This window comes from Balaenoptera musculus, chromosome 5 (genome assembly GCF_009873245.2).
Source record: "Balaenoptera musculus isolate JJ_BM4_2016_0621 chromosome 5, mBalMus1.pri.v3, whole genome shotgun sequence".
NCBI classification, from domain to species: domain Eukaryota; kingdom Metazoa; phylum Chordata; class Mammalia; order Artiodactyla; family Balaenopteridae; genus Balaenoptera; species Balaenoptera musculus.
The window spans coordinates 71084575-71107835 of NC_045789.1; the positions used below are offsets into that span (position 1 = coordinate 71084575).

Here is a 23261-nt window from a genome sequence, read left to right on the forward strand (position 1 = left end):
AAGAAAAAGAAAACTCATGGTCTGAGATTTTAACATCTATTTCAGAGTAAGTAATAAAACAGGTAGACAAAATCCAGTAAGGCTATAGAACATCTGATCAATACTATCAGCCAGATTGACGGACTTAATGTGCTTTCTACAAATATTATATATAATGAGAGGTGAAGAGATCAATGAAATAAAAAACAGTTATAAAAATGTTATAAGCCAAAGTTTTTTTTTTCTGAAAAAAAATAAAAATAAAGTTGATGCATCCCTACAGATTATAATCAAGAAAAAGGAGGGAAAAAACCCTTATTACCAATATCAGGAATGGAATAGGAATGATACACTATAGATGCTATGAAAATTAAGAGGTTATAATAAAGTTATAAAAATATGTTCAATAATTTAATTGAAATGGACACTTTTCTTTAAAAAACACAATTAGCAAGCATGATTCAAGAACACATTTCTAAAATAAATAGCCATGTATCTGTAAAAGAAATGGAGTTTTTATTTAAAGGAAAAATTAAAAAATTTTCTCCATGAGGAAAACACATGGCACAGATATTTTCATTGATGAATGCTAAAAGAAAATTTAGGGAAAATGTAAGTAAACTTTTATTGAAACTCTTTTACAAAACAGAAGAGGGAACACTCTCCAACTCATTGTGAAGTCAGCATAAGTCTGACACTAAAGTTTGATACACACGACAAAAATAAAATGAAGACCTACATACTTCGAGAATACATATGCAAAATCCTCAACAAAATTTTGTTAAATAAAATCCAGCAATACATAAAATTGATAATATCATGACCTACTGAGTTTCACCCCAGGAATAAAATGTTGGTTAAACATTTGAAAATTAAGCAATGCATTTTAGGGAAATTCAGAGGAGAAAGGATACTCTTTCAAACAAATAATAATGAAAGAATCAGATATCCATAAAAATTAAAGAACCTCAACCCCAGCTTCACACCATAAGCAAAAATCAACTCAGTGGTAAATTCCTTCACTGAGCAAAGAAACACTGAGTAACAATACACTCATGTGTACAACAAAAATAATAAATCTCACCTTCATTATGCTGATTGAAAAAAGATACAAAAGAGTACAAACTGTATGATTCCATTTATATGAATTTACAACTGCCAAAACTAATCTATAGTGATAGAAATCACATTACTAGTTACCAAGGCCAGAGGGCTGAGTAAGATTGTCTGCAGTGAGGCATGAGGCAACTTTCTGGTTTTGTTTTTGTTTTTTAAATTAACATCGTTATTGGAGTATAATTGCTTTACAATGGTGTGTTAGTTTCTGCTTTATAACAAAGTGAATCAGCTATACATATACATATATCCCCATATCTCTTCCCTCTTGCGTCTCCCTCCCACCCTCCCTATCCCACCCCTCTGGGTGGACACAAAGCACCGAGCTGATCTCCCTGTGCTATGCGGCTGCTTCCCACTAGCATCTATTTTACATTTGGTAGTGTATATATGTCCATGCCACTCTCTCACTTTGTCCCAGCTTACCCTTTCCCCTCCCTGTGTCATCAAGTTCATTCTCTACATCGGCACCTTTATTCCTGTCCTGTCCCTAGGTTCTTCAGAACCTTTTTTTTTTTTTTTTTTTTAGATTCCATATATATGTGTTAGCATATGGTATTTGTTTTTCTCTTTCTGACTTATTTCAATCTGTATAACAGTCTCTAGGTCCATCCACCTCACTACAAATAACTTAATTTCGTTTCTTTTTATGGCTGAGTAATATTCCATTGTATATATGTGCCATATCTTCTTTATCCATTCATCTGTTGATGGACATTTAGGTTGCTTCCATGTCCTGGCTATTGTAAATAGAGCTGCAATGAACATTGTGGTACATGACTCTTTTGAATTACGGTTTTCTCAGGGTATATGCCCAGTAGTGGGATTGCTAGGTGGTATGGTAGTTCTATTTTTAGTTTTTTAAGGAACCTCCATACTGTTCTCATAGTGGCTGGATCAATTTACATTCCCACCAACAGTGCAAGGTCCACACCCTCTCCAGCATTTACTGTTTATAGATTTTTAAATGATGGCCATTCTGACCAGTGTGAGGTGATACCTCATTGTGGTTTTGATTTGCATTTCTCTAATGATTAGTGATGTTGAGCATCCTTTCATGTGTTTGCTGGCAATCTGTATATCTTCTTTGGAGAAATGTCTATTTACGTCTTCTGCCCATTTTTGGAAGGGGTTGTTTGTTTTTTTGTTATTGAGCTGCATGAGCTGCTTGTATATTTTGGAGATTAATCCTTTGTCAGTTGCTTCATTTGCAAATATTTTTTTCCCATTCTGAGGGTTGTCTTTTCGTCTTGTTTATGGTTTCCTTTGCTGTGCAAAAGCTTTTAAGGTTAATTAAGTCCCATTTGTTTATTTTTGTTTTTATTTCCATTTCTCTAGGAGGTGGGTCAAAAAGGATCTTGCTGTGATTTATGTCATAGAGTATTCTACCTATGTTTTCCTCTAAGAGTTTTATAGTGTCTGGACTTACATTTAGGTCTTTAATCCATTTTGAGTTTATTTTTGTGTATGGTGTTAGGGAGTGTTCTGATTTCATTCTTTTCCATGTAGCTGTCCAGTTTTCCCAGCACCACTTATTGAAGAGTCTGTCTTTCCTCCATTGTATAATCTTGCCTCCTTTATCAAAGATAAGGTGACCATATGTGAGTGGGTTTGTCTCTGGGCTTTGTATCCTGTTCCAATGATCTATATTTCTGTTTTTGTGCCAGTACCATACTGTCTTGATTACTGTAGCTTTGTAGTATAGTCTGAAGTCAGGGAGCCGGATTCCTCCAGCTCCATTTTTCTTTCCCAAGATTGCTTTGGCTATTTGGGGTCTTTTGTGTTTCCATACAAATTGTGAACTTTTTTGTTCTAGTTCTGTGAAAAATGCCATTGGTAGTTTGATAGGGACTTCATTGAGTTGTAGATTGCTTTGGGTAGTATAGTCATTTTCATAATGTTGATTCTTCCAATCCAAGAACATGGTGTATCTCTCCATCTGTTTGTATCATCTTTAATTTCTTTCACCATAGTTCATCATAGTGTCATAGTTTTCTGCATACAGGTCTTTTGTCTCCTTAGGTAGGTTTATTCCTAGGTATTTTATTCTTTTCTTTGCAATGGTAAATGGGAGTGTTTCCTTAATTTCTCTTTCAGATTTTTCATCATTAGTGTATAGGAATTCAAGAGATTTCTGTGCATAAATTTTGTATCCTGCTACTTTACCAAATTCATTGATTAGCTCTAGTAGTTCTCCAATAGCATTTTTAGGATTCTCTCTGTATAGTATCATGTCATCTGCAAACAGTGACAGCGTTACTTCTTCTTTTCCGATCTGGATTACTTTTATTTCTTTTTCTTCTCTGATTGCTCAACTTTCTGTTTTTAATATTGATTTAGGCAGTCTTGATACCAGTATACACATTTGTCAAACTTTCCAGCAAAATATATGTAATTTATTATATGTGTATTTATCTCAATAAAATTGATTATAAGAAAAACAGAAAAATCATGTAAAATATTTGTTCTTTTTATGTAAGAAATTAAGGTGAACATTTAGCTTGAGTAGAAAATAATAAGTATGTTTTATAACTTTATTATTTATTTTATTTAATTACTGTAAATGTAGTCATACATGCTAAATTTCCCTAATCATCCTCTAGTCATTAGATTCCCCTTTTTTAATGAAACATAAACACCTAAGTACAATATTTTTCCCCTGTACTGTTTTTTTTTTTTTTTTTTTTTTTTTTTTTTGCGGGGCAATGATCTAATGTAGTGTTCTTCATTTTCTACAAGTTAAGCAGCAGAAACCTCTAAGTATCCATAGCTTTCCCCAGTCTGTACAAAGTTGTTGCACTGCTTTCTCTCTGGCCCTAGAAACAAGAAGCCACAGACCAATGGACAGCTAGCCAGAGAACATCAGTAAAAGCAATCATAAGAGAGAAGGAATTTTTTTTCTTCTCTCTTGTTTCCTATGACAAAACATTAAAAGAGAGAGAGAAAGAGAGAATATTTTGGGTCAAACAGCTAGCTTCAATTGCTTGAAGGGCTGACATGAAAATGTAGCTACAGAAGGCATAACCCATGGTAAGATCCCACTCAAAATATAGAAGAACTTTCTAACAAAGATGTTAAAAAATATACATAGTTGCCACTTAATGGCCTTTGCATTACCAAAAATGTCCAATTATTTAGAAGTTGCATTAAAGAAAAACCATCTAACCTAAAAGAAAGGCAATGGACATCAGATTCAAATAATATTGGACTCAGTGGCTCAGTGATCACCACCCAGGTCATCTTGGAGAAGTTATTTACTTCTTTGTGCCTCATCCTCTCATATACAAAATCGGATAATAACATCTTGGATTATACATAATACATGTGAATCATTTGGGCTTTATTATTATACTTTATAACAATGTATAGGTGTAGATTTTGACAAAATTAGCTGAGAGGCCAATCAAAATACATAACATTGTTAAAACATAATTGTTTTTCTACATCATAATAATGATTTTATCCCTGTATTAGAGTTCACTATAAAAATAGAGCTAATAGGACATGTGTGCGTGTGTGTGTTTGTGTGTATTCACAGAGGCGGAGAGATGAGACAGACAGGGAGAGAGACGGAGACAGAGGGAAAGAATATGAAGGAAGACAAATGATGAGTAAATTATGGGCAGAGAAAGTCCCACATGGGAGCTCTGTGTCTGTGAACACAATGACCATGTCACTGTCAGCTAAGGAGAGGATAAGACAATCAGACATCACACAAAGAAAAGTGTCATGGAGAAGAATAACTGCCAAATATTCCACTAATTAAAGCTTTTGGCTGCTTGCAAATGCAGGAGAGGAGAGCACGCAATGGCTTTTCTATTGAGCTTCATTTGTTATAGAATTTGATGAAGATGTCCTTTGTCCTTGAATCATGAGTCTACAAGGTAGGTTATTTCATACACCTTTCAGCTCTGCTTTATTTCTAAAAAGTTAAAGAAAAATGTTTTAAAGTTCAAATTGAAGAATGAATATATAGTTAAGCATAAAATTAGAGAAATGTAGTTTAACTTTATTCATTGAATGCAGGTATTGTTGTGTCTTCTCTGAACCTGCCAGACATTGTGCTATGTGAATAAGATACAGTTTCTGACCTGGAAGAGTTCACAGTACAGACATGATGATAGATACATAAAAGATTGTATAGCAATTAATACTTTGTAACATTAATCACTGAACTTTTCTTTCTCATTTTTCATCTAGTTGGCTCTTTTCCAATTATTCATAGTTATCCATTATTCCTTGAAGAATATTAACATTTTGATAGGGGATCCTAAAAAGAATAAGGCCAATATTCAGTTTTAATTTGTTTGTATTTTATTTCCAGTATTGACTTTTCAGGACAGTAATGTCTGAGTGAATCAGGGCTATGACAAGAATGCATAGAGAAGAGAATGTATAATACTGCTCCATGTTCCCTGAGAAATAAACATGCATCATCTGGGCTGAAAGAGAGGAGAGAAAATATCTCAAGAGGAAGTGAACTGGGGAGGCTGGAGATAGAGTCCCTAGGGAAGGGAGATGACCAAGCAGTCTGGGGCCAAAATCAAGAAGCCTGGTAGAAGTTGAGCTAACACCTGTGCACCATTTACATGAGCACCAGGCTTGTAAATAAGTCAGGTCAACTCATTCTATAGAATGAACAAAAAGCAAATGTACTAGTAATGCCAGTCTAGTTAAACTCCTCCGTTCAGTCAGTCTTTCCAACCAAACTTCTGGAAAACAAGTAAACTACAGCAGAATTCTCTGACACTCAAAGAGTCAGTAGAGGATAAGAGCATGTGTCTAATCCAACATGTGTGCTTGGGTGAGTTATAACTTGGGACAGTTATTAAAATATATCTAGTTATAATTATACAATTTATTTATGTGTTAAAATAAGGTTAAGGACCAAAGACTGTGAATGGAAGAATAAAAAAAGGCAAAAAAATGTTTAGAGAAATAGAAAATCTTCATTAGAGACGTTGAAACATCATGAGATCTTGCAAAATGAGTAGTGTTTATTGGGAAAAGAGTCAGCAGGGATGAATGAAGGGTCAGAACATTCTGAAAGAACATGAAAAAGTGAATTTCATGTTCAGAGAAGAGTGAACTTCAAAGCTTGATGTGTTTGTGGGTATTATGGAAACATTTATGGTGTCTCTATCCCATCACCCCAAGTTATTTAATGTAATAGAATGCTTTATTAAAGCAGAATACCTGATTAAATTTCACATAGGTGAAGAGAGAGAGAAGTACTGGGAAATGTTATGACAGAAAAGCTTTTTAGTGTTCCTTACCACATTGAAGAGTAGTGAAGAGAATCATCATGGAAAGAGATGTTAAGCTAGCATTATTTTCTTTTAGGCTGTGTAGTTCATTTGCAACCAGTCACAGAAAAAAAAAAAAAAAAAGATAATTTTGACCAAACAGCCAGCCACCAATTTTAAGTATCAATATTTAAAGACAGAAGAATTGATAAGATCCAAATGAGGTTGACAAGGTAAAGTGTATCATAAGCCACAATCCAGTAGCACAAACATGTGTCATTTCATCATAAATATATATATATATGTATATATATATATGGCTCTCTATATATACCTATGAGATATATATATATATATATATATATATATATATATATATATGAATGAGCTCAAACTTCACAAATTTGTTATGAGATTTTTTAAAATAAAATAAATAAATAACACATCCCTCTCCTTATCAACATAATCAAATAGTACAAAGTACATAGAATGAAACTTAATCTCCTTCCATCACATTATTGCCTTAGTTCCACTAGGTATTTAGTAAGTTTCTGCTATAGGTTACACAGGATTAAAAGTTGAAAAGAAATAGTCCCTGTCCTCAAGAATGCAATGTCTCTTTTGAGAAAAGAAGAAAGAATAAAGGGATTATATTTTAGATGGCATGAGAGAAAAAGGAAATGGTTATTTAATGGAGCTCTTAAAAATATATACAATTTGATAAGTGGCATTCAATTGCTGGAATAAACATGTGCAATCAGATAACGATTATTATTTTAAATAATAAGGATATATAGATATTACATCTCAGCTTGTGTTCATCTACTTGGGCTGCTATACCAAAATACCATAGACTGGGTAGCTTAAACAACAGACATTTACTTCTCACAGTTCTGGAAGCTAAGATCAACATCTGGAAATCCAAGATCAAGGTGTCCTCGGATGGGTACCTGGTAAAGGCCCTCTTTTTGGTTTGCAGACAGCCATCTTCTCTCTGTGTCTTCAATGGAAGAGACAGAGAGAGAACAATCTTTCTCTCTTCTTATAAAGCCACTAATGCCATCATGAGGACTCTACCCTCATAATCTCATCTGATTTTAATTACCTCCCAAAAGCCCCATGTCTAAATATAGTTATACTGGGAGTTAGGGTTTCACTATACGAATTTTGTCAGGGACATAGCACAGCTCTCAACCAAAACATCAGAAATGGAGTATGTATATGCCTTTCTTCAGAAAATGAAGAAATGGAGACGGCACCTCTTGTAACAAGTCTGTACATCATAATGTTCTTGTGAGGATTAAATCAAATCAGATAAAAAGTGTAAAGCTCTTAACAGAAGCCTAGCTGTCAAAATGGTTTGACCTTCATATTATTGGCTGCCAAGCGGTGATCCAAGCATTTTTGATACATTATGGAGATTTTTTCAAAATAACTGCAAAGTGAGAGTAATCCTCCTTTCACAGTGAAGAAACTGAGACTCAGAGAAGTAAATATTTCTCCAAAATAATACAGCTTTTCAGGGCTGGAGTTAGGATTAGCACGATTGTCTGTCTGATTCCAAAGCCCAGTTTTATATATTAAGCCAAGATACCTCTTCTTTCTGTAGCTATTGGTGATTTATATTTACAGTCATATACCTAATATTTTTACAATTTTAAAAATGATTGGAAAGAGGGAATACAATGGAACATAGCACAAAATGTGCCACTTTCAAAAAGTGATGATTCATGGTGTACACCAATTGTTGGTGACTTTCAAGATTACCATGTGGCTATAGCAGGATGTGGGAATGGAAACATGAACTCTGTGATTTTGTGGGTAACTGTTATCTTGTAGGGGATACAATATTATTTGCTATTAGATAAACAAACTGTCAGATTTAACGACCAAGAAAAGTGACCCATTTTCCTAGAGAATATGGCAGCCCTAACAAAAATGTACATGGATGTGCAACCGTATGATTAAGTGTAGTGGAAAAGTGGGTTAAAGTTTATGGTACTGAAGACAGCTGAATTGGTGATAATTAAGGAAGCAAAAACTGTAAAGAATACTTGGACCTAAGTAAGTTTTTATTATGCCTTGTCTACTAAAGTAAATTATAAGACAAATGATACATTCTGGATGAGTTAGGTCTTATGGAAAATTTCCTAAGAATCTAAGAATGAAGATAGTTTTATTTTCACCATAGAAGGTAATAGTGTGGTTAAGAAAGCAGATTTTGGAGTCAAACATCATACTTGTTGTATAATACTGTTAACATTTCTTAGTCACTCTTTGCTTTAGTTTATCTGTTTGTTTTTAATAAAATTAGGATAATAATAGTACTTACTCTTAGGTCTGTTTTATTGATTAAATGAGATAAAAAATGTAATGTGCAGAGTGCTGAGCTTTGTACATATTTACTACCACATGAAACATAGCTTTTTTACCTGCTTCATTGTGTCAGTGGCTTCCTTGACTCTTTCAACAAGTATTCGAAAAACATATTGCATTTTGGTTGAGAGACTTCTTCAAATCCATTCTTATTCTTAGTCACAAAGCTAAGCTTCCAGATTGTCTGAGACTCACCGAGCAAGATACTTTATCATTTTGGGGGCACCAGTCCCCTTTGAGAATCTAATGAAAGCTTCATCTGTTGAGCTTGCCAGGTAGGGAAGTGGTCAGTTAGGACAATGAGCTAAACTGAAAGTAGCAATCAAGACTTTATTCATTTATTTCTTTTTATGGCTGGGTAATATTCCATTGTGTATACTGTGACAGTATATGCAGGAGGCAGAAAAGAAAAGCACCAGCTCCCGAGTGTTTCATTTCCACCCACAAAATGGTAATGGGAGAGGGTCAGGTGACTTGCAGCAGAGACTGGAGTAATCTTCTCACTGCTGAGGGGGACTGAACAAAGATGCCTGAGAAGTCTCCTTATGGACCTGAGGAGCCAGAGGATGGAGAGGGGGAAGGACTAGTATTAGAGAAGCAGAGTCGGAGTGGAGAAAAGTGTCTTGCCAAGGCCCCCTAAGAAAAAGACCTCAGAATGAAGGTGCCTGGGCTAGAAATGCAAATATACTTATGAGCTTGGCTGGTCTTGGCAAGCTCGAGTCTTTGACTGAAACTCCCTCCAGAGACTGTAATGTCCTGGCTATGTGTCCAGTTTAGTGTGTGGATGGTCACTTTCCCTCATGAGGCCTGCTAGGCAATGCCACATAGTTGCTTGTGGTCAGGCCTGAACAATCACACAGAGGATACTGGCCAGGAGCCAGACTGTCAATATCTACAAACATTTAGTATATACTACATTCTGTTGCACTGTATTTACTGTAAATAAACAGAATATTAGAACAACTTTTACAATGAGTTATATCTTTTCCACCCATGAAAAATTTAATGATCATTTTATGAAAAAAGTTCAAACCAAAATAAAAAATCAATTTTCCTCCTGAACAAAAATACATTTAAATGAGAAAGATGCAGTTTAGTGTGTAAAACATCGACATTTTGCCGTGGTCATTCTGATGCCAATATCTATGTCATCCTTGGCAATAACATGAAAGTAGATTTTATTTTTACATGTTGAAATTCTATATACACAAAGAGCCATGCTTTTTGAACACTTACTATGTACCTGATACTGTCTATATTTTTTTCTGTGTAATTAGTATTCAATAAGGTTGAATCAGAAAATAACTTTATTTTTCCCACTCTGCCTCAAATATCTTCAGACCTACTCAGTGTACTATTTAATTTCTGACATTTGGTTATAAAAGTAATTATAATTTTTTTTTTTTTTTTTTACTTTTAGGTAGTAAAATGGAAATGTCCAGACCAGTTTAATCATGTCAACACTCAACTTCATTTAACATTAAAGTTTGTCCCTTCTGACAGTCTGAAATTCCTTTGAGGAAAGGGACTGTGGTTGACTTCTCACTTATTCTTAGTTATCTCCTACTCCTTCCCCCTTCCAAAACAGCATCTTATACATCCAGGATTGGAATTGAGGATATAGAAAAGAGGTAAATGAAAGAAAACTCTTAATTAATTAGCACAAAATAATCTGGCTCAGATTTCCTCTAGGCATGGCAGAGTCTCAATGTTGATCTATCTGCTTTTTTTCAGTTGGGAGTTTTTATGGTTTGCTCAAAGGGAGCCTCCTTAGGTGACTCTGCTTATCAAGGGAGCTTTCTTGACAGGTCAATGCCTCTTCTCTGGCGGCCCATTTACCCCTCCCCCACTCCCACCCCCATATGCAAATACGTATAATGACCTAAGACCAGCAACTTATTGCAGAGGTCCCCTTATGCAAGGCATACTTGTGGTTGCATTTAATTTCAAAAGGCCCCAGTGTGGCTCATGTGACGCACAGAGTATACAAGTGAAAGGCACCTTTCATCAATGGAAAGCAGCACACTTAGCTCCCAGAAGAGCCATTCCTCTTCACCTTTCCACCAAAACTGCAGCTCTTAGACTTTATATTTCTCAGACATGGTGCAAACTCAAAATATGTTACAGGACACATAACAAGCTCACTAAGTGGTTGTCATGAATTCCATTTTTGTACTGACTTAACTCGAAGAGAAAGTGCCCCTCTTCACTCCCCTATGCTTGAGATAAGCAGCAGATCACAGTCCAACCAACAACCAACCCTTTCCAAAGACATTCTTCTCTTTTTAATTACAGGCTTCTTAAATCCTCAACGTGAGCTAGTAACGGAAGGGCTTGCCCCCGTAGGTGGGCTATCTCATCACTCTGGAATATGTAGAATACAGGCAATATGTGCTCTTTACTCAGGCTTTATTGTTTCAGCAGAAAATGAGGGAGAGAAGAGAAAAGTTTACCTTTAGTTGTACATATATAAGCAAACAACAGATAAGGCTCCACTGTTTTCTGACCCTGGTGATAAAATGCTTATTTAAAAATCTCTAGTCTTTCCCAAGATGCTTTAAATTGAATTTTAGTTGTATCACTTATTATTTTTATCTTCAAATAAACAAACAAAATCATTTTTGGTAAGATCTGTGTCATTCCGTAAGGAAGGAAAAGAAAAATCTAAGGTACTTCGGGCAGAATTAACCTTTAAAGGAATTTTGCAGATTTTGAGCTCACCTTCAGATATCTACCTGCATAAAAATTATAAGACTGAGTGACTCTCAATTACAGCTTGTAGCAGTATTCCTTGCAGTATGGGAGAATCTGCATAATTATCTGTCTCCAAATTACTTTCCTTTTGAGAATTCAGAGTATTTCAGTAGCATACATGTCATTGCTAGTAGGGCTGTATATATACAGGTGTTCATTATTAATATGGTTAAAATTGTTTGCCTAAAGCTTACCATACCATTCCCATCAATCTGTTACACTAATTGGCTTTCCTTTTTCTCTCCCTTGGAAAAAAAAAAAGGGAAACCTTGAAATCCAACTTGGTTTTTTGTGTGTGTGATTAGTCCCTAGAAATTCTGTTGTGTAAAAAGCAACTTTATTGCTTATCTTTATTTCATGGGGGGTGGGGGTGGGGAGAACCTCTCAAAGGAAAAAAAAAAAAAAAGATTCCAGCTCCGGTTCTCATTTAATTAACATCTGTGATGGCAGTAGCTCAGATAACTTATAAACCTGTTGGAGAGTCTTCGATCAATATTTATGGATGTATATTATAGAAAGTCTTGTTGAATTCTAGATCTCCAAATTAGATGTGCTACCAAACACTACAGATGGTCCATTTGAATGCAAAGTCCACAGCTTTTCTTCCCAGGGGAGGTTTAGTTCTATTAGTTAATTACTGGTGTTTAAAAAACTCAGCAGCGGCCCGGGCCGCGCTCGCCGAAATCGGGAGGCCGGCCCGTGCGCCGCGGCCTTCAGGCCCGGGTCACAAAGTGGGCCCTGCGGGACCTGCTACGGTCCCGCCCGAGTGTTAGTTCTTGACTGCGTGACCTTGAAATAGTCCCGTAACCTTCCTGCATCCCGGTTTTCTCAATAAAATGGGAAAACAGCTGTGTCACAGGCTGAAATGAGTTGGTAGTAAGCTTGTAGAGTTAATGCTAGAAATGTTTGCACTTGAGATTCCCCATCCAAAGCCACTGCTAATCTTCCCTGTAGTTGGCTGTCAAGGAGAAAAACTACCATGGCTTCCAGTTCTTTGACAAAACCTCAGATGCGTGGCCTTCTGGCCAAGCATCTGCGATTTCATATTGTTGGAGCATTCGTTGTCTCCTTGGGAGTTGCAGCTTTCTATAAGTTTGCTGTGGCTGAACCAAGAAAGAAGGCATATGCAGGTTTCTACAGACATTATGATTCCATAAAAGATTTTGAGGAGATGAGGAAGGCTGGTATCTTTCAGAGTGCAAAGTGATTTTGGAATATAAAGAATTTCTTTGGGTTGAGTTCCATGGAAGTTTGTCACTTACCTGTGTTCCTGAACTATGAACTACTAATATCTGGGCTAAGGAATAGTTTCTCATGATAAATAAACGATTAACAAATAAAAACAAAAAACAAAAAAAACCTCAGCAGCTTTAAACAACAGACATTTATTAATTTCAAGTTTCTGCGAATCAGAAATTCAGGAGTGGTTTAGCAATATAGTTCTTGCTCAGGATCTCACGAAAGGTTGCAATTGGGATGTCATCAGAGCTAGTGTCATCTGAAGGCTTGACTGGGGCTGTAGGGTGTACTACCAAGATATCACTTGTGTAACTATTGGCATAAGGCCTCAGGTGAACTCTGGCTCTTGGCAGGAGGTCTTAGATTTAAGAGAGCAAGATGAAAACAACAGTGTCTTTTATGACCTAATTATGACCTAATCTCAGAAGTCACACTCCATCATTTATACAATATCCTAGTGATTACAAATGTCAGCCCTATTTAATGTGAGGAGGGGTCACACACAGGGTTTAAAACCAAGAGGCAGGAATGATTGAGGGCCATGTTGAAACCTGACCACTACAGTCTGCTCTCATACCCTCAAAGAGATTCATGCTCTTCCCCACATGCAAGATTAATTTATCTACTCTCATAGACCACAGACATGCTATCCCGTTACAGAATCAGATCAAAGTTTAAAATCTCCTCAGGTTTAGGGGCAAATATAGCTCCTCAGGTTTTGTTCTTTAAGTGTAGCTCCCAGATATATTTCTTTCAATCTGGAAATCTATGAACTAAAGAGACAAGTTGTCTACCTCTCCCCAAAAACTACAGTGATGGAAGAGGTCACAGGTATAAAATATTTAGGGGACAAGTTGTCAAGGGAATGCTGGGGCAAATCCAAATTAAAAGACAAATTATTGCATTTTATGTCTCCTACCACAAAGAAGGAAGCTCAATTCCTGGTGGGCCTCTGTGAATTCTGGAGACAGTATATTACACGTTTAGGAAAAATGTTCTGGCCTATATCGTGGTGTTACAAAGGGCTAACAGCTGTGTGTGAAGCCTAGAGCAGGAATTAGCTCTGCAGCAGGTCCAGGCTGCAATGTAAGCAACACTGCCCCTTGGACCATTGAATCTGGAAGACCCTTTGGTTTTGGTACTATCAATGGTGAGAAAAGATATTATATGGACTGTGAGACAAGATCCACGGGAGAATCATAACCCAGAATATTGGAATTCTGAAGGAAGTCCATTACATCTGCTTCAGAAAGTTCAATGCTTTTGAAAGACAACCCCTGACATGCTAATTGTTCCTGATAGAGATAGCATGGCTGACCATGGGACACCTAATGACTATACATCCAAAACCCCTCATCATGAAATGAGTCTTATTGGTCTTACAGAATCATAAGGTAAGACACACAGCGTTTTAAGTTACATCTGGCTTTTAACATAAGTATGGACAGAGGGTGCAAACACTTAAGCAGTGAGGTAGCCAGCTCCAAGATAGTCCCAGTGATCCCCACATCTTGTATTTCAAACTTTGTGTGATCCCTTCCCACATTGCATCAGGGTGGGTCTGCGTGACCAACAGGATTTTGCATAAATGATGTTATGTCACTTTCAAGATAAGGTTATAAAAGGCACAGGGGCAACTGTTTCTGTTACATGCATTCTCTGTTTCTCTCTTAGATCACTAGCTCTGAGGGATCTAGCTGCCATGTTGCTATCGGCCCTATGGAAAGGTTCACATGATGAGTAACTGAAACCTCTTGCCAACATTCAAGTGAGTGAGATTAGAATGAATTCTTCAGTCCCAGTCAAGTCTTCAGACACTGTAGCCCCAGACAATAGCTCTGTTGCAACCTTGTGAGCCACCCTAAGCCATACATATTCAGCCAAACTCCTCTTCATGTGAGACGTGAACACAGGTTGAAAATGCTTAAATTAGTGAAATACTGGTTGAATAAGAAGACACATTTCTAAACGTATCTCTCCATACCAAACTCTGCCTGTGAGCTATGTATGCATATGTCTAGTCCTGTTGTTTATAACTCACTCTTTTTTTCCATGCAGGCTACTTACATTGGAAAATATTTGTGCTCTCATCTTGGAAAATAACATGTCACTGCTGATTAATTAATAACGACAAAATCAAATGTGACTTTTTAGTCTAATTTTGTAGGATTCTGACTGATCAGTCTTTTGCCAACTATTCCTGGGGGTTATTTATCTCCACAGCATAGTGAATGATACATTAATTCAAGACACTGTAACATAAATATCTCCAAATTTTCCCATTTCAGTTTTTTCCCTTTAATTATCAAGTTTAGATATAGCTAGAACTTCTATCCTAGGTTCAGTAAACAATCCAGCATATTCCCCTTGATTTAAGATGATTCCTGAGGGATATTTTTTTCCTTGACATCTCTTACTTTAAACCCCTTGCTCTGCCTGAGGGATTTTAAGTAGCAGATTTTTTAAAAGGTTTCATAATCCTTCTTCACCACATATTATTTTCCAATGCAGCTTTTGTGTTTCTTCAGTCAGTGATTGTCTCTCATTCAGTCACACTTCTGGTTATGTCACTCATTACTCACTCATTTTTACTGATTAATTTCACAAGTAATTATTGAAACTTGATTATGTTAGCCACTATGCAAAGCACTTGGAATACAGAGGTGAGACAGAAAGCAAAGTCTCCTTTAATCATGAAATTAAAATCTAGCTCTCTAAGGTAAACAATGTAGGTGGAGGTTTGCCAGAATCAAACTTTGGCTTTCTTAAATATATTTGAATATTGTATAACATAGCTTGGTGGTAATGTGGCTATGGAAACTTAATTATTCTGACATCTTGCCATAAAAAGGTAATTATCTTGACTAATTTGAGCTCATGACTCTAACACAAACAATTGGATCTATCAGTTCAGGGCAATAATTTTAAATGTATTAAATAATACTCATGAGAAAAAAAAAAAAGACTTGACATGTTAGCTATTAATCCAGAGATCCACATGAGCTTGGGAAATACATTGCCATATATTTTAATTTTATTTCTAAATAAACATTGAATCAGTGGTCTTGCCATGTGTTGGACATGCCTGCTTATTTCTTTAGGGAAATAGTCATCTCTTCAATGGAGTTTTTGTATTCAACTTCTAAGTTAAAGATTTATTCCTTCTCAGTCTACATCTAGAATTTATTCATCTATCAAGCTGTTAGTGAGAGTGTACACAGGGGATAATGACATAAATTATCACTTATATATTGTCTTTTTGTCACCTCGAGGCATACATATATATACATAGAGAGATATATATCACATATACAACTTGATTTATATGATCATTACCATAAAAGAAGTGGATTTAACCACATTTAAAACTCTGAAAGGAAGTTTGTTTTATTTCACCACTTTGAACATAAATTTTATAACACACACATCTCTAGTCTTATTTTTTAGCAATTAAATATTCACAAGTAACACAGTAAGTTAAAGCTGGATTACTACACTCAAATTTTAGTAACCAATCATTAATTCACTGTGATGTTTATTTCCATTTTGCCTTTTATCAATTGTCGTGTTTACTTGGTAAGTATTATTTAAGGTTCATATGAAAAGAATCTGAATATTTTATTTGTTTCAACCGAAACACAACCAGATGTGCAGGCGTAGAGATAACAAGGGACATAAAAAATTTCATAGAATGTAGCAGATGGCTGTTTGAACCATCTCGATTTTATGCTCTGAGAAACACATAAGATGAGAAATCTACTAAACCAAGCGGAAGGTCTAAAAACATAACGGTGAATGTTTGCAGAAAATGTTATTTACTAGTGTTTTGTATTTATTTAAACCATCTAATTCTTTCTCAAAACTACCTAGGTTGGTCATAGCTAACTCCATAAAGGTTTTAAAATGGCAATTATTCTCCATCTAAAATTTAATGAATATTTTAATGGTAATTATTTAGAGTTTATATTTGGTAGTGCTTTAAGACTCAAATTGGATGTCAATTAACATTTCATTTGACTCTATGATTCCTGTGGAGTAAGTACAAAAGAGCATTCGTGATTATTATAAAGGAATTTAGTTTAAAAGTCATTTTTACTGACTATTTAAGACAAGATATAGGAGTACCCAGTAAATTTGATACTTACTATTAAAATACACATAGTAATACACATAAAGAAATAAATAATCCCCAATACTTTTTAGTAATAAAGATAGAAAATCATGTGATAAAAATATCTATTTATCCTATAATTTGAAATATATTTATTCCACACATGGTATGTGCCAGACATTGTGCTAAGTCCTTGAGGTAAAATGATGTAGAAAAGAAAATGGACCTCTGCTCTAATAATTTTATGGATTACTGTGGGGAGAAAAGCATCAATCGTATAATTGCACTTATGAATAGTTAAGTATATACTAAAGTAAGTGCTTTGTATGAAAGCACTTACATGTATGTGCTTTACCTAGATTTTGGAATTTAGAAAAGGCTTCTTTAAAGTATGCGATGCTTATGTTGATATGTTATAGATGTGTGGGGATTAATTAGCAGGCACACAAACCCTACTGTGAAGGCCAGGCGATTTGAAGAGCCAGGGTGACATCTAACCACAAGGGGAAGAATTGTGTAAGATTAGCTAAAAGAGTAAAACAGTCCAGAGAATGCAGCTGAAAAGATTAAAAGTAATGTGTAGCCACTGGAGGATTTTAAAAAGAATGGTAGTGGAGTAGGGCATGCTTTGAATTAATTTTTCTGTTTTTAAGTTTCATTGTGATATATAATTCATATACAATAAAATGAACCCTTTTCAGGTATAGAGATCTATGAATTTTGATCACTGCCTACAGTCATGTAAAAAGTTGTCCAGTATGCTTGCTGGAAATCCCAGTCTCTTCTCTTCTCTAGCATATGGATTTCTAGTCTGAAAAACTACTCAGATCTGGAAACTGGGCAAAGGATATGACTTTTTAACTGGGGACAACTGCCCTTAGTCTCCTAGTCATTTATCCTTGATTTTCTCTGATGGTAGAAGCTAAGTAGTACCCTTATTGGCTGTCCTGTGTGATACCACTGTGTTATTAACAATCACTGTGGGTCAGTTTTCCTTGGATGTCATTCTGATCCTGTGACTCATGAATATTGTGTCCACTTTGTTCTTGGCAGTTGAGTGCCACCACCTGTTATCTGTTGTTCTCTGTTTTTCAGGGTCCTATCATCTCTACTGTTACTCTTACTTGCAGTAAGCTTAGTCATGTAACAGCTTCTCTTTCCTTCAGCTCTGAACTCAAAACAGCATTTCATCACTGACTGTTTTAGTAAATGTTGATACTTCTCTCACCAGCCCATTCTTTATGGCCATGGTAAATAATGTAATCTCTAAGTCTTACTGTGGAACATAATCTATTGGGTCTTTTGGCCTTATATTGTGTACATATTCCAGCACGCCTACTTCCATGCACCTTTGACCTCTTCCTCCACTGTCTGCCTCAGCAGTGCTGGCATTTCAGCTTTGCTCAACACTGTCGTTTCTCTTTTCAGGTTTTAGGAGCCACTTTGGTAGCTAGTTTGGAACTTCTTCTGAGGTCCTTACCATAGTGTTAAAATGTATCTCAGCTGAGTGCTCCCAAATCAATAAACTCTTCCCTAGCCAAACTTAGGTTCTGTCCTTTTTTCAAGAATATTTGGAATCTCTTCACACATATACTTTCCCAGTTCCTTAGACTATATTCTGGCCAAGTCTTCAGCTCTTTTGCGGTGTGATCTCTTTTCCCTTCTTATCAAGTTCAGCATGATATTGGCTGAGTTATTCTGTGAATTAAATAACCTGTTTACAGGCTAGTGTCTGGGAGGGGAGTGATGGACATATCCTGAGAAGTGCACATGTTACCATGCAGGTGAGAGGACTCTGCACTGTCTTCAAGAAAATTAGGAGTGCTAGCTCCTAATAGGAAGAAGTGGGCTACTGCAGCAGGGTCAAAGGGTTAAAAGTGATCTGAGAGAGTTACAAAGTTTAACAGATGTCCCATCCCAACTCTCAGCGTCCCATTTTTTTCCCAAAACTGAGCTTTCACCCAAAGAGAGAAACTACTTCATCTGCATGTTTAACCTTCTATCGTATTCTACCACCCTATTAAGTCCTGGGACTAGTCCTCAGCTCTCCCCTCCCATTGTAAGAGGTAAGAGCCTCTTTTAAATTGCTAGGAAGGTCCTCTGGCCTTTACACTTGGCTTTCAGTAGTCTGTGAGTTGCCTGTAGCCTTTTATTATTTTTTCTAGAGTATTAAAACTTAGTAATATCAATCCAAAATCACTGTATAATTATTACTCGCCCTATATTTTCAAACAATCAATAAGTCACACCAACTAGTACATTCTTTACTATCGAGTATGCCATCCTGATTTACCACCAGTGGTTTTTAACAATTGAACTGCTTTTTTGTTCTAGGGGCTTCCTGTGCTCCATCTACAGCCATGGATGTAATCCTCACCGCCAGGTTGACAGCAAGTAATCCACCTCCAAAACATCATCATAACCTGCTTTCTCTGAACACCCCCAGTATCACTGGTGGTCATAGACTGATTTCTCAAGAAGGAGATGCTGAGATGGTCATTTGTATACAGTATTTGTTAGGGATCCACACATGTAAAATGGAGGCGGAAAAGCAGGATTGGGAATTGTGAAAAAGCTGTTCGCCATGCAGGCTCAGAAAAATATTGCTCAAAACAATAGGGAAGTCTGGAGCACGTATGGCCCATCAGAGTTGTCCTACTTTGGGCCAAAATTTCTGGGCCGTTATTCTTCCTCCATCAATCATTGATCATATGCTGCCCCAGGAAGAGTGTTCTCTTAGGCAGGGCAGCTCTTTGCAGCTGAATCAAGCCTGAAGATACTGATAGCAGGCTTTCTACTGGCATGTGGGGCAACAAGTTACTGCTTGAAGGCTGATAGGTGCATCTTTGTGTCCACTACACAGATTAGTCACTACAAAATACAGATTCTGTAACCTCGAAGTCCCATTAATATACCTAAATTGAGCCACAGAAATAAACAGGAAAGAAAAATAAGTGCATGAGAAGAAACTAGGGCACACTGAAAATGTAAGTGGAGTGTAACCAGAGTCCAGAAAGAAAAGGAGACATTAGGGTAATACCAATGTTTGAAGTTATAATGTTTGAGACCTTTCAAAGCATAAAAAGACACCAAATCACAAATTCAGTAAGCTCAGCAAACCCCATGCAGAATAAATACAAAGAAAATCACATCTAGGTATATCCTGGTGCAACTATTGAAGAAAAAGGGCAAAGAAGAAATCTTAAAAGTAGCGAGAGAAAAAAGAATATATTCTGGGAGCAGAAATAAGAAGAGTAAGGGATGACTTTTCACCAGAAACTATGAAAGCCAGAAAACACGGACTGCATTATTAAATTGCTGAAAGAATATAACTGCCAACCTAGAAGTTTATAACCAGTTAAGATACACTTTTATAGTGAAAGTGAAACAAAGACATTTTCAAATAAATTAAAGCTGAGAGTGTTTGTGGTAAACAGGACTTGTATTACAGGGAAAAATTTCCTCCAGATGAATTTCAAATCTAAATTTGAATAGAGGAACAGGAAAACCTTAGAAGAAACTTATAAGGACAAACTATTACCATGAACAACACAAGATTTCTTTTAAAAATTACAAATTAGACTACATTTATAGTAAGAACTTACATTTATGAAAAAAACCCCACAAAGACAGTGAAAAAGCAAGCTACAAAGTAGAAGAAGATATATGTACTAATACATCTGATGAAGGACACATATCCAGCATTTTTATAAAATAGCTACCAATCAGTATCAAAGAGACTGAAAAATCTAATTGAAAAAGCAAAAGCAAAAGTCTTAATCAGGCATCTCTTTAAACAAGGATATCCAAAATGAACAGTAAATATATTAAAAAGTGCTCAACTTTTTTGGGTACAGCGAAATGCAAATTAAAACACAAGGCGATACCAAGTGTTAGCAAAATGCAGAGCAATTGAAACTATCATTCACTACTGGTGGGAATTTAAACCATTATTACTCCTTTGGATACCTGTATCTGTCAGTGTCTATTGAAGCTGAACATATGCATACCCTATGAACTTGGAATTACACTCCAAGGACTATATTCAACAAAATGCATACATCTGATCTCCAAATTAATGTCCATGAATTTTCATAACAGTGCTCCTTGTAATAGTAAAAATATGGATAAATAGCCATCAAAGCTAGAACAGATAAATGACGGCATTTTCACACAATATAATAATATAATGGAATTAGAATGAATGAACCAATGTTATATGCAAGAGTATGACTGATTTTAACGAACGGCATTTTAAACAAAACTAGCCAGACACACAAAAACGTACATTTCTTATATGCTGTGTTTTTTTGTTTTTTGCTCAGGGTTGTGGGGTTGTGAGCACATAGCATGCTCCATTTGTGAAATTAATTATGCTGACATGTATGATTTTTGCACTTTTCAGCAATATATTATGTTCCAATAAAAATTCAAAGAGAGAAAAGAATCTAGAATGACTGTGAATATGTAAGAAGGATTAAATATAGATTCTTGAACTAGAAGATAAAAAGAAGCATTTAAAAGTACATATGCACTCACAAGAAAAAAAGATAAATAGAAAAATATAGTAAATGTTTTATGTGAATTAAACATTATAGGTGATTCTTAAATTATTTTGCTTAGGTTTTTAAATTAAAATTTCCCAGTTCTTTAACATAAAAAACTTTTCTTCTTTAACAAAAAACAGAATTATTTTAATATTTCAGTTGAACAATAGTAATTGTTGGAGGAGTAAGAAAAATAATCTCTGGTGACAAATCATGGCTACTTTACTCCAAAATTCTTATTTCACGTAAAAGAACTCTTACTGTCATTTTCGATTGTGTTGTAATTATTCAATTATGTACAGTTGTTGGTTGAAAGACATAACAAAAGTTCCATATGTATCATATATGAAACTTGTCATCGCAGCCACTGATTTATAACTTAACGATGTCTGTATCTTTAAAATTGGCCTTGGTCTTTCTATCAGCTCAGATTGTTTACCTGATAGATCAAGACCACTCTGTCATCACTAATTCCCTGTTAGACTGCTTTTACTAGCTATGCCTGAAGTTATGCCTTATTGCCTTGAGTTCCACATCAGGATTCTCAGTGTTTCATCCTCCCTCTATCATGGCCATTGCCTCCACTTTAGTTGCTATACTATGACTGTTCTGTAATCTTACTATATTTCTTCTAAGTTACTTGTGTAGATCACATAAATTACACACAGACACAGACACACACACACACCCCTAAAAGCAAAAGTGGAAAGTAAAATAAATAAAGTCAGACTAAATCTTGGTATCAGTTTTAACCTTTTGAAGTTGATAGCCAGAATGCCTGGATTTGCATCCCAACTCTGACACTTGTTAGCTGTGTGACCTTAGGCAAGCCATATAACTTATCTGTTTCTCATATTCTTTGTCTGAAAAAGGAAATAAATGGTAACTATGAAATTGGGTTCTTATGAGGAATATCAGATTTAATTTTTGTAAAGCAATTGGAACAGGGTCTATGATGTTTGTTTTCATGTTATTATTTGTACAATTTTTGTTGTTGTTTTTTCTCCCATCTTGTTTATATTCAATTTTTAATAGTTGAGAATACACAAAATATTTTATTTTGTATCCTTCCTTTTAACCTAGCATTTATTTCAGAAGCTTTCTCAAGTCAGTAAAATAGCTTTTTATTTATTACAAATTGTGATTTTTTGAGGTGTCATAGTTACCTTCAATTTTTTCTTTGGTTAGATATTGAGGTCTTTTTTTTTTTCAAAATTAAATAACGCTACAATTATCATGTTTATGCCTAAAATGTTTATCTGTATTTCATAGTATTTTTTTAAGGTACATTGAAATAAATAGATTACTAGGTTAAAAGATAGTACATTTAAAATCTTTATGCAGTACTTGATACAGAAAAGTATATTTAATGGACGTGAAGCTTATAGCAAACAGTGCTGTCTAATATAACTTTCTGCAGTGACAGAAAGTTATAGTGTTCTACAATCAGCTCTATCCAATATAATGACCACTAGACACATGTAGCTATTAAACATTTAAATGTGGCTAGTATAGCCGAAAAACTGAATTTAAACAGCTTGGTGCAGGTAGTGGCTATGCAACACAAGTTTCCATACTTGTGTAACTTCTGCCCAAATTGCTCATTTCATTAAAGAAAACTCCCTGCTGCTCTCTGACAATACTCTTTTGACACCTGACAACACTGTCTTAATAACCTTAATTTTTATTTTTCCTGTATTTTAAAAATAGCTTAGCACATTTTTATGAATGCCTAACAATATGATGCTTAGTTTTGCTTGGTTTTGATCTTTGTAGAAACAATCATCTTTATCCACCCTTATTTTTGTTTTTTTGTTCGTTTATACATTTCTTAGATTTACCTATGTTGCCTTATGTGGCAGTAGTTTATTAATTCTCAGAGTTCACAGTATT

The 23261-nt window shown here is 35.5% G+C and overlaps 1 protein-coding gene across 1 annotated transcript; it reads left to right on the forward strand.

Annotated features, from left to right (window-relative positions):
- Nucleotides 1-12430: 12430 nt before the first annotated feature.
- LOC118895908 (cytochrome c oxidase subunit 6C-like) lies at nt 12431-12806 on the forward strand. Its single transcript, XM_036853466.1, has one exon. The coding sequence runs from the start codon at nt 12451-12453 to the stop codon at nt 12676-12678; it is 228 nt and encodes a 75-aa protein (XP_036709361.1). The 5' UTR covers nt 12431-12450; the 3' UTR covers nt 12679-12806.
- Nucleotides 12807-23261: the final 10455 nt, after the last annotated feature.

Coding starts and splice junctions, on each gene's coding strand:
- LOC118895908 (XM_036853466.1), top strand. CDS start 12,451: ATGGCTTCCAGTTCTTTGACAAAACCTCAGATGCGTGGCCTTCTGGCC.